Source organism: Heterocephalus glaber, unplaced genomic scaffold (genome assembly GCF_053883595.1).
Source record: "Heterocephalus glaber isolate CG9 unplaced genomic scaffold, H.glaber_assembly_v1.0 deba00001587, whole genome shotgun sequence".
In the NCBI taxonomy this organism is placed as follows: domain Eukaryota; kingdom Metazoa; phylum Chordata; class Mammalia; order Rodentia; family Bathyergidae; genus Heterocephalus; species Heterocephalus glaber.
In genome coordinates this window covers 1,394,722-1,407,114 of record NW_028258365.1, presented here as the reverse complement: position 1 = coordinate 1,407,114, position 12,393 = coordinate 1,394,722, and the positions used below count along the sequence as shown (strand labels likewise).

At 34.9% G+C, this 12,393-nt stretch overlaps 1 protein-coding gene across 28 annotated transcripts in view; it reads left to right on the top strand.

Annotated features, from left to right (window-relative positions):
* Inpp4b (inositol polyphosphate-4-phosphatase type II B) overlaps window positions 1-12,393 on the top strand; it is a 1,082,298-nt gene that overhangs the window by 1,041,034 nt on the left and 28,871 nt on the right. The window contains exon 27 of one of the 28 annotated variants that reach the window (XM_087193390.1): window positions 6,898-7,099. The exons of the other annotated variants lie outside the window; for them this stretch is intronic. Coding sequence (XP_087049516.1) covers window positions 6,898-7,003 — 106 coding nt within the window. The 3' untranslated portion in view covers window positions 7,004-7,099. Of the gene's footprint in view, window positions 1-6,897; window positions 7,100-12,393 lie in introns of those variants that run through there. 28 annotated transcript variants of the gene reach the window in all.

Below are 12,393 nucleotides of genomic sequence, written 5' to 3'. Positions count from 1 at the left end.
CTCAGTAAGAGACTTATACTTGAGGAAAGTACTTGATTTCTTTATTTTCTTTTTATATATTTTTATTAGTGCACATTAATTTTATGAAGTATTGGGTTGCATTGTGACTCTTTTTCTTTTAAAAATTTTTATTAGTGCATGTTTTCAGTACATAATGATTACATTCATTGTGGGACATGTACATAACACAGTTCTTTTTTCATCCCCTTCCCCTGCACTCCCTCCCCTTTCCTTCATCTTTTGGTCCCCTTCTATTTTGCAAAAGTTCTATCTCCCTATTTCCTATTATCTTTTATTTTCCTCTTTAATTTATATTTTGGGTTTCTCATATAAGGAAAATTATGTCATATTTAAGTTTGTGGGTCTAGCTTATTTCACTTAACATTATAATCTCAAGATACATCCATTTTCCTACAAATGAGTCAAGTTTATCCTTCTTTATGGCATAATATTTTTCCATTGTGTATATATAGCACATGTTCATTACCATTAATCTGTTGATGGAAGTATTATCTGCCTCTAAGATCTAGCTATTTTAAATTGTGCTGCTTTAAGCATGGGTATGCATGTATCAATGTAATATGGATGACTTTAACTCTCTCAGAAAGATACACAGCTTCTTTTTAAGAGTGCTAATCCCTTTGACAATTGCACCCTTTTGGGCAGAACAATTAAAAACTCTGTTTTTCTGGCCAAACTGCAGAGTTTCCAAGTTTTTTCACTGTGCTCCTTTTTTCTTCTGTTTCTCATTTGTAAATCTTCCTAAAAGCAGCCAGTCTCACTCATGCTGCTGCCTGAACACCGTGGTGCTGCCTTTAAATTTCCTTTGCCAGATATGCCAGCCTATCACCTTTAAGCAGATTCACACAGAGTCTCAGGGAATGGAAAAAATGTGGCTGTATTCTTTGACACAGTGTAACATGGTAGCCTCTAGTCAGTTTTCAATAGAATCCTTATTTCCATCTGAAATCTATGAGCACAGCCTTTACTGTCCACATTCCTATCACCCTTCTGGTCTTCTGTGCTACCACCAGAATCACCCATTAAGCTCTGCTTACAGCAGTCTAGGCTTTAACTTCTTCTCCAAACTCTTTAAAATACTTCTCACAAAAAAGGCTTCTAAATTACATTGTCAGGTACAGTCACAGCAATGAGCCCTCTTCTTGGCAGCAATTTTCTGTATTACTGTTGTTAGCTTTGGGTCACTGTGACAAAGCACCTTGAGGTAATCCACTTAAGAGAAATGGTTTATTTTGGGTCATGGTTTTAGAAGTTGTAGTCCATTGGTACTTGGCCCAGTGCTTTGCATCTGTGGCACCACAACGCATCATGGTAAGAGAACATGGCAGATTAAGCCTGTCCATCTCAAGGTCCTCAAGAAGCAAAGAGACATTCATGGGAATGCCCCAATGTCCTTACTTCCTTCCAGTAATCTCTGTAGCCTAAAGGTTCTACTAACTCCCAATAGCACCACAGTCTAAACTTTCACATATAGGCCTTTGGAGGATACTCCAGATTCAAGCTATAGCACATGCTAAACAAGGGGAGAAATCAGTTTGTAAGAATAATAATAGCAGCTAATAATCAAAGAGCACTTACTGTTCATGAAGGATGACACTAAACATTAGCACAGGGAACATTTTTGTTAATCTTCAAACAGACAATATGAGTTGGATGAGGTTACACATTTAGCAAGAGCAAATTATTATAGTGTTTCAGAGAACAAAAGGAATCATGGTGGCCTAGGGGTAGGGATTCCTGGCTGAGGTAGGATTTGAAATGTTTTTATAATGACTATGATTTACGTAAGTACCAAGGAGTTAGGCATTTCTGATTTAGGACTAGTTTAGTGGTTAAAACTAAGTATAGTGCTTAGTCATTCATCACATTTCTCAATTATTTTTGCTTACATAAATGATATCATAATGTATGTCACATTGAACAACTTATTCCCTTTGGCTGGTGTGTTTAGGGTATCTATATTTGTATATAAAATCTACCTTTCTCCTCTTTATGGCCGTGTACTATATTCTAGTGTAAGCAGATTGCAATTTGTCTATTCTTGCGTTGATTTTTAAGTTTTCTCTGATATTTTACTATTAATTCTCTGATATTTTAGTATTAGCATTTCTCTAGTATTTAGTATTTTACTATTCACTACACTACTACCCAGTAATATAATGGATATTTTCATGTGTATATCCATAATACACATGAGAGTTCTTCCAATATATAAGCTCATTAATGGGTGGTGAGATACTTACATTTTCAATTTTACTAGATCCTGCAAGATTCAGCACTGTCTTCAAAATGTCTATCTGTTTCTAGGTCATAAGCCATGCTTGTGTGTTTCCATTTTTCCATATGCCTCAATCCTTATGCTGTAGGAGTTTTGGCCAATCTGATGAGTGAGAAATAATATTTTTAGTTAATTTGTATTTTCCCAGGAATATAATGTGGAGTAAAAACCTATTTAAATATTGATTTCCCATCACAGTACATAGTTTCAGTGTCTCAATTTTAATGTTTCATATATGAGAATTTTTTATATAATTGCAGATTAAGAAATGATTCTAACATTTATAAATTTTTGGTCTATGGTGTTAAACTGAAGTTCTAGAAGAAGGTATTGGGGGTGACAGCCTCAAATTCTTTTTCGATTTGTTTTCTGCTGAGTGAAGGCAAGTGGAATAGGACAAAATGCCCCTTGAGTTTGGATAGAGAGATGATGTTTCGACAGGAACCTGTGACATGAATGAGAATTTTAGCAGGGAAGGAGCAGAAATCTACTTCAGACAAGGCAAAGAAACTACCAGCTGAAACACAAACAAAAAAAAATTAGTTGATTAGGAAGATGATTGATATCTTTGTACTTGGAAAATTTAGCACAAACCAGTCATAAAAAGGGCTTGTTCTCATTAAAGTAACTAGAGACGCAGGCAGCCAGGGTCTGAGGAATGTGTGTAATAAAGCAGTTAAGCCAAAACCTAGAATGACTGCTTATGTCCCTGGAAGACTAACACAGGAGAATCAAGGAAGTAATTCCCAAATCTCATTCATTTAAACTCTTAAAAATGTTTTCCACAAGCACCACCTGAACAATTATTTATTTTAGTCTTATCCTAGGCAGCGATATTGATGAATTTATACATTCGATGTGCCTGCTGTGTTTGTCCTTACAAACAAAAATAAACCCAAGAGTATTAAATCAATGCGCTGTGACTGTGCTACCTAAAAATTCTTGCTTTCCAGCAGAATGCAACTCTGATGAGTACCTGCATAGCAGAGTCCCAGCCCTCCTTCTAATCTGAATTTGGGCTGTGCTGCTCCAGTCCTTAGTTCACAGGCCAATGTCTAATGAAAGCTTGTCAGAGAGCCAAGTGTGTATGGAAAAGCAGCCAAAATATGGCAAACTTTTCTCCTGATTGGAAGACACAGATGACAGAGATGTTCACATTCCCAGTATAATACGTTTATGTGCAAAAGATAATGGCCTAAAGCCCTCTGGGCAAGATGTATTATACACAATTATACCCCATTCACTTCCACGGAGTAAGCATTGCAGAATTCAAATGAGTGTGAATAATGTCATTTTAGGATTAAGAATGTAATTTATAAAGCATATCATTTTCAAAATTGGTAGTTTATTAGTTCTAACAAATCATATGTTGTATTTCCAAAGAATTCCAGCATTGTTTAGGGGATCACTGTGCTGAATACTCAAAAGCTACTAATTAAATAAGGTCATCAGAGAGCAAGATGCCTCAGTGTGTAACATACAGTAAATACATCACAGTAGTTAAGAGAAAGTGACAGAAGTTTGATTGCCTAATTTTTCCACATCTTAGCACTGGAAACGAAATTGTAAAAGCCCTTAGATTAGTTATCTATAAAAACAAAATCATATATGCATATATATGAATATAAATTGATGATATTGAGAGAGAGAAATAGAAATAGAGATATGAATCTAAATTGGTAACTGGGCCTGATAAGCACATGTGACACAGTTGAAGTAATTATACCAGCATCCTCATGTCAGTATCAGGAATCCTCATAAGGATGTTGTGGTGACTAAAAGAAATAATGATCACTTGATGCAATTAACCCAGTATTGTTGTGTCATAAGGGTCAGTAAACATTAAATGGTGCTAGGCCTGTTAGTGTTGTTGTGTGGTAATAATTGTTTTCATTCTTATTGCTTCTCTGTTATGTTGACTTTCCATAGAAGCATTTTTACTAGACTGTGAATAGGTGTGGTATCCTCAAACTGTACTGAGGAAAGTGAAAGACAGTCCTTGCAGTTATTTATGTTGTCTGTTGTGTTGGCTTTCAACGAGTGGTCCCTGGACAGGGAGTGTCAGCATCACTCAGGAGCTTGCTAGAAATGGACACTCTTAGGCCTTCCCTAGGAGCTTTGGGAGCAGAGTCTCTAAGAGTGGTGCGACCAGCAGTGTTAGAATGAGGTCTCCAGGTGAGTCCAGTGAACTCTTAAGTTTGATCAGCACTCTACTAGTGAAGGGTATTGCTACATTTTGGTGCCTTTTTGAGATATACTTAGCATACATTTACTAGTCCATAAGATCTAGTACACAATTTATTAGTTTTTAATACGTTTACAGAGTTGTGCAGCCATCACCCAATAATGTTAGTACATGCTCATCACCCCAAAAAGAGACCTCGTATCTATTAGCAGTCTCTCCAGTGCCAGCCCCTCACCTATGGATGACAAGCTTTGCCAATGTGGGACATGTCATATAAGTAGAACAAGACAATATGCAATCTTTTCTGAATGGCTTCTTTATATAGCATAATGTTTTCAAGGATCATCCACGTGGTCACATATTCATTATTACCATGTAGATGTCCCTCTTTGTGAGTTTTTTTTGAAGTCACTTCTACTTCTAAGGTGGGTTTGGACTTTGGGCTTCTTTCTGATTCTCCACAGCTCGGTGTAGCCTGTGAGGGGCTGTGTGTGACTGTGTGTGTGCATGTATTCTCTTTGTAGTTTCCATTTTGTAGAGACCACTAAAGAGATCAAGGCCAATTTTGTGATCCATTATATATGTAAATATATAATTAGCTATATATATATATATATATATATATATATATATAGTGGCCTCATTCCTAGTTCTATTATAATATTACAATTGCATGTACTGTTTATTTCCCACTTTTCATTTTGATATCTTACTAAATCTTACTACCTTGAATATTTTGCAATAAGAGAATGTGAATAAATAATAACAAAATCACAAAATGAATTTGCTGTGTACTATGTTCAAGATTCTTTCTAAATCTACCTTTAGCACTTTTTAGTATAAGTTGAGTGATACTAACATACTGTTTTCAAACTGCAAAATTCTAGTCTCTTACTCCCGAGTTTATGTATTTTCAAACTGATATGTGTCTTCCCAACTATTTGAGAAAATAATACCATTATATTTTATAGGCTCTACAGTTTGCAAATCACCTTCATTGCTCTTAAAATAGAAATATAATAGGTATCATCTTTTGTTCAGTTTCTGTTCCATAATTTAATTTTTCAACATGATGAGATTTTTTATAACCCAGATTTTTATTTGATTTTGTGATAAAGATTTTTTTTCTCTTGAAGAGACCAAAACAAAAAGAGAAAAAGGCATATTAGGTCTGTCAGGAGATATTATTTTTGCCAGATAAAGGGGAAAATGCCTTCTTTGAAAGAATGTACTGATTTGACAGCAGCTGCTCTGGAAATAGATGTGCATATGAAAAACTCCTAGTATTTCTGGTCACTATTTTAAAAATCCTTCCTGTAAAATAATAAAAATCTCATACCTTACATACCACATAACTTTGCCCTAAAACTTCGTGGAGAGGATTTAGTCGTGAAAGCTTCATTCATGTAGTACATAGACATTGTATCTGATTATAAATAGGTCCTAAGTCATAGGACTTTGGGAGCAAATAAATTTATTTTCAGGAAATTATATAGTCAGTTATAACCTCCTCTAGGGCAATTCTTAAAGTTCTTTCATAAATTAAAATTTTGCATTGCAGAGGTTATGATTTGGACCCTAATGTAAAGTGGAAACCCTATGTTCCATTTCTATTTATAGCAAGGGTAAAGAAAGTCATAGCACCTTGTGCCTGATTTATGTAGTTTTATGATAAATGGGAGTATGTTTATTTTGCTACCATTGCTTACCCCTCTTGAATAATAAAAGAAATAAGTACTAATAACCTTGGTTCAGGGACTAAGATGAAAGGAAACGAAAAATACTCAATTTTCTAAAATGACATAGAATTTTGAGAGGTTGACATATTATGAAAATGAATTTAAGTGAGCCTGTGTATTCTTTTGTACTTTAAGCTCAATTTGAAAGTTAGTAGTTGCCTTTTGAATGTCCTTATCTACAATTAAATATTTAAATGTTATTAGCACACTTTTGCCAATATGTTGTTGAACTTTGCTGATTTCCTTCTGACTGTTGATAAGTAATAGGAGCAAAATTTTGAATTAACAAAAATTATAATCACGAAAATAAAACTAAAAGAATCAGAATAATCTGGACCTATGTGTGTGGTTAGTAGAAGAGAAATAGAAGATTTCTAAGTTATTTGGGTTTGAGTACATGAAAACCTGCATTAACTCTCACTGTCGTGGCTGGGACACAGTGTCTAGGGTGAATGGTAAGGGTCTTCCAGATAGTCAGATGTTTCTTTCCCCAACAAAAATAAGCTTTCTGTTTAATTAGATCATCTGGACTAAACATTTTCCTCAGTAGCTGAAAGAGAATATTGTTACAATGAAAGTATCTGTACGCCCTATAGATACTGATTTGTCCTTTATGGAAAATGCTGACAATCTTGTATTCATGCAAAAAATATTGACGCTGTATTTGTGCTCAGATCTAAAGGGCCTTCTGCTGAATCATCGTCATCATCATCTTCATCAACATCATCCCATCATCTTGTGGTCCTCATTTCACCACCTCATTGGTACCAAGTTACCTAATGTCAAGAAGCACTGTTTCAACCTAAGGCAATAAGTTTTTTTTAAAGAATTTAAACAAGTATAGTTTTCCATATCTGTCAGGATATGTCCCTGAGGTCTATAAATATCCTTTATCCTATTGAATCAGTGTTAAAGAGGAAAGTACATTGTCTGTTCCAACACTTCACAATATCTTTCATTGAGGAACATATTCATCTACTAAAGTAATTATTTTTCAACCTAGCTATTATTGTTGTTAATCTGGAAGGGCCAATGCACCATCCTGTCAGGAATTTTCAATGGAAGATTCCGTGCTCTGAGTGTGAGAGAGAGGCTCAGTTACTCCCCCAGGTGAGGTGGGTGAGAGGCTGACCAGGAGCAGGCAAGCTAGGTGGATAAGGTGTTCCCTTCCTCATCTGAGCCAAGTATTCCACCAGGAGGAGACAGGGTCCTCTTAGCAAGAGTGAGAATTTACACAGAATGACTGGAGCAAGGTCAGGTCTGCATGCTTGAGGAAATAGTCCACAGTCACTTTGGAAAATCACTTACTTTTGGCAAAATAAATTTGACAGCCTTTCAAGACTTAGGTTCCAAGTAAGTAACAGAGATTGAAACGGAATGAGATATTTAAAATATTACTCTTTTATTTGCTTGGAGACCAAAGTTGCAGATATTATGCAAAAGCACTTTTATTTACTTTTGTATGGCATTATATTATTTTACATGTACCACTAATATATAACATACAAATAAAATTTAAAGGAAATATAAAAATTACTCAAATACTGTTGCTTAGACATAACTTGATCTTGTTTGTAAATTACACTTACATTCAAATAGCTTGATCATTATGACTTCTGAAGGATATGCTTATTTTTATACTACCCTGCTAATCACTAAATTTCATAATAATTTTACAACTTCTAATATTTGTATATCTTACTAAGATAAAATAAATTGAGAACAAATAACTGTAAAATGATACAGCACTTCCCCCGTGCAAGTGAGCCAACTGATCATTATTATGCTTTTTATTTTCATGGGTTGGTGAAGCACCACAAAATTTTTATCATAGAATAAAATATTGTTTATTCATTCCTTGATTGTTATCTTCCTAAAAGTCATTCTCAAACTCCTTCCTTTGTATGCACCTGTAACTTTTCATGATAGTGCTACTTTAAGATTGGAACATTTGGAAGAGACCTGAGAGATTACTTAGTGACTCTGCCGACCAAAGCATGAATTCTTTATACAATATCCTTGACAGATTGTCAGATAACCTTTACTTGCATACATCCAGTAGCAGGGAATTGTTACTTTGCATATCAACCCCCTCCCAGGGTTGGACAGATATACGTTTAATAAAACGTATCTTCGTGTTAAGCTGAAAACTGTCATCTCATAACTTCCAATCATTGACCCACTCTCTGCCTGGATCAGCATAGAGAAAGCCACTCTTTACTTCCTTTAGTTAGCGTGTCAAATGTTTGAAGATGACTTCTGTTTTTTGCTTAAAGTTTTAAACCCCTTTAAGATATAAAAGCAGGTACAATCCTTTATGAATGATATTCCTACCTTCTGTCAATGTGCTTCATAGAAATTCCTTTAGAAGTAATTCCTGAGTGCTAAATGCAAGACGAAGAATGCCAAGTAAAATAAGACAAAGGTCTTCCCTCTTTCTTTCTTCTTTCTTTCCCCTCCCTCCTTCCCTCCCTCCCTTCTTTCTGATTATGTAATGGCCACTATGTACGAGGAACCTTTTATGACACTGCAAATATTAATTCCCATGAACCTTATTTTAAACCTATGGATAAAGTCTTATAAATGAGTAAAGAGCCATAGAGTGACTAAATAACTTCTTCAAGATCTTGCACTAAAAAGTACTGGAATCAGGCCATCTTACTTCAGATTCCTGCCTCTAAGATCCTAGGCTGATAAATTTATATTTATCTCTTTATTCTTGGGTTCATACATTCCATAGTCTTTTTTAAAAACTTTGTCTTGCTGCGTAATAAATGGAAAGACATGATCTTCTGTCATATATTCTGCTCTCTAGCAGGATTCTATCAAGCTCTATTGAAATACTTAATATTTTACCATGAAATATAAACACATTTTTGCAGTGTATCTGTTCTCAGTATTCTTTTTCAATCTTTGTAGTGCATATTTATTATACAGAATCACTTGAATTCTATTTTGGCATATTCATACATGCATATAACATACTTTGATAATATCTACCCTCATTATCCCCCTTTACCCTCCCCTTCTCTTCCTCTCTTTAAATGCATACATTCTTAATCTTGTATTACCTAGCACTCACATAAGTATAGTACAGTGGCCTCAGGGGCAGTATATACTTCCTGTGCATTAAGAAATGGGTAGTTATAAGACACTTCTAACCAATTTTATATATATATATATGTATAATTTAGAGCTATGGAACCAGACCTTTATATGAATAAGCAAATGGAGTAGGTTAATATTTCCAAGAGAAATCCAGTGGGGCAATTCCTTTGAGCATGATAAAATAGCTACACTGAATGATCATGGAAGGACCAAACCAAAAATAAATGATGTGTTCATGCCATATAGTCTTCTAGAACCAATTTGTAGTTGATTCTTTGGCTAAACCAGACCACAAAGCTGTAACCAAGTTTGGAAGTCGAGGAGATAAATAACTTGGAATTTGGCTCAAGTCTCCATCAGTCCCCCACTGGACAAGCAGCAGAAGGGAATAGAACATCAGTAAAGAGCTGTCATTGCCCAGCACTACTTTTCTTCATAAAGCTGCACCCAAAAGCGAAAGAGTGAGCAAGCAAGCTCACATATTAGAGCCCTAATATATTGTGTTTTATGCCATAGATGGGGTGGGGCCTGTGTCCCTCAGGGGTCTAGCTACCACCCAGGAAGACAAATTTACATCATTGCATTGCATCATGCTGACCTTCTTCCTGCTCTGTTCCCTTTTGCAGCATAGAGCCTACACAGGTTGAAGTTAGTTGATTTGTTAGTTGACTTGGTTGACTATGAATTACTTCTACAAAAGTATTTCATTCCACCATGAAGTAGATGTTTCTGACCACTTTCTTAAATCAAAGAAGTAACCATTTGTAAAGAGAGTGTGGGATTGTGGATTGAACCTAGGGTCTTCACACTGAACTACATTCTCGGCCCTTTTGAATTTTCAGACAGGTCCTTGCTAAATTGCTAAATTACCCAGGCTGGCTTAAACTTGTGATCTTCCTGCCTCAGCCTCCCAGAGTGCTGGGATTACAGGCATGTGCCTGCACATTCAGCTATTATGAATCAAGAATAATAGTTCATTTTGTGTTTCACCTCTTAAGGAAGCTCACATCTGTTGGGAGATCACAAACAAGTTATGCTAGATTAAGTATTCTGTGATATTATTTACAAACTGGCTTTGGAAAGACAAAGAAGCAGTTAAACCAGTTAGAGGAATGATAAAAGTATGGAGCAGTGTCAGGGGGCAACAAATACACAGGGTGACCTTTAGGTTGTATTAATACTGGGTAAATAAATTAACACAAGTCCCACACATAAGAAATGTGATGCTTGATTTTAAAAGCTATTACTTATTCTAGAAATTTCAACATATTTTTGCTGGAGGCCTAAGATTGGGGCACACAGCTAATATTAAAGTGGAGTACTTTATCAAATTATAACCTCATAGAAAGTTATAACATTAAGAAAACCTAGAAAAGTGACTCATACATAATCCTGTTTTAGGAACTTTAATCTGTTGCTATACACTGGTTTCTAGGATATCTAATCTGTCTGAACTTTCTCCCTTAAATCCTACTGTTTCATATTATAGTAGTTTCAATCTTGTTGACCTCCTGCCAATACTTGTAAACAGTAATTCTGCTCAACCTAAACTAATCTGCATCCTTTATTCTTAGTGTTAGGGAAGGCTGTGTCAGAGTCTGACATCTTGCAACTGATAATCGTTAAGTTGATTTTGTTCAACAATTGTCCCGAATAGTTTTAATATTAGATTAAATTTTTCCATGATATTAAAAATATGCAAAATGGAATTTCAGTTTTTCTCTATTGTTTTTAAAAGTCCATCCCCTTCTTGTTTTCGAGTATTTAATTCATGATTGTTAGTGAAAGGAGCATATGAATTCTGCTGTGCTATGAGCATGATACTGAACTGGAGAGAGTTAAATCTCTTGTACAACTGTGTGCCTTTGGAAGAGAGAGCAGATTTTACCTAAAATAGTTTCCTCAGTAGTGCTCTGAGGGAAAAAAGCATAATATTAGAAACAATGTCCCAGTGATATGGTTTAATATAAAACTATTTGTTAAAATGAAGGATTGTTTGTATTGGAGTGAGACCAAAAAATTGATATTAGTCCTCACTTGCAAGTTTTTTTGATAGTAGGAACTGTTGAAAATATCAAATCATTCTACAGTAACTATCACTGCGAGTCTCCATATGGAGCTGATGAGCTCCTAGTACTTACTAAGACATAAGCAATTTTAATCAAATGTATTTGTTTATTGAGTACCTAGCATATGCACAGCCCAAATACAGGACACTATCAGAGAGCATCGTGATTGTAGTCTTGGAGGACCTTGCCCCATGTAGCATTTTTATACACTACTCTTTAGTGTATGGCACATAGAGGGTATAAAATAAGTTCCTTACCCTAAAGTAACTCTGGTCTAGCATAGGAGACAAGATGGACATAATGAAGGAAATACAGGAGTGCATGTGTGGGACACAGCTGGTTGTAGCCAAAAACTGCACCAAGCTCCAGAAAGAGGTGATGAAGAGGATTTGAGTTGAGTTTTAAGGGAATATGTATATATAAATAAATATATTTATATATTATATAATTTTATATTATGCATTATATTATATATTTTACATAATTTAAAATTTAATAAGATTTAAAATTTTTAAGATAATTTTATATTATATTGCATATCTGTGTTATATAATTATATATTATATATAATTTAAAATGTTTACTTAATCTTATACACTGTCAGTTCCACAAATATTTGATGAAAAGCGAAAAGAGCACTGAACATAGAGAAATTGCATTTGCTGAGATTTTTAGGGAATAATGTTGAAATAATTTAAATATGAATTGCTCAAGATCATAGAATATTACTGGTTCTAGATTTTATGCCTTCATCTTTTGCCTGTGGTTATATAATAATTTCCATACTCCTCATGCTGAGATACATTCACTTCTGATTTGGCTATAGGTTTTTGTTAATTTTCATGTCAGTACTGACTGACCTCTTAATTTTGAGTCTGGGAGTGCATGTGTCAAACTGCCTTTTACTTGTGAAATAGCTACTAAAGCCTTACCTGTCTTGAATCTCAAGTGGAAATAGTAAATTCACCTCCTTACTTGAATGAAGCTTTTCCT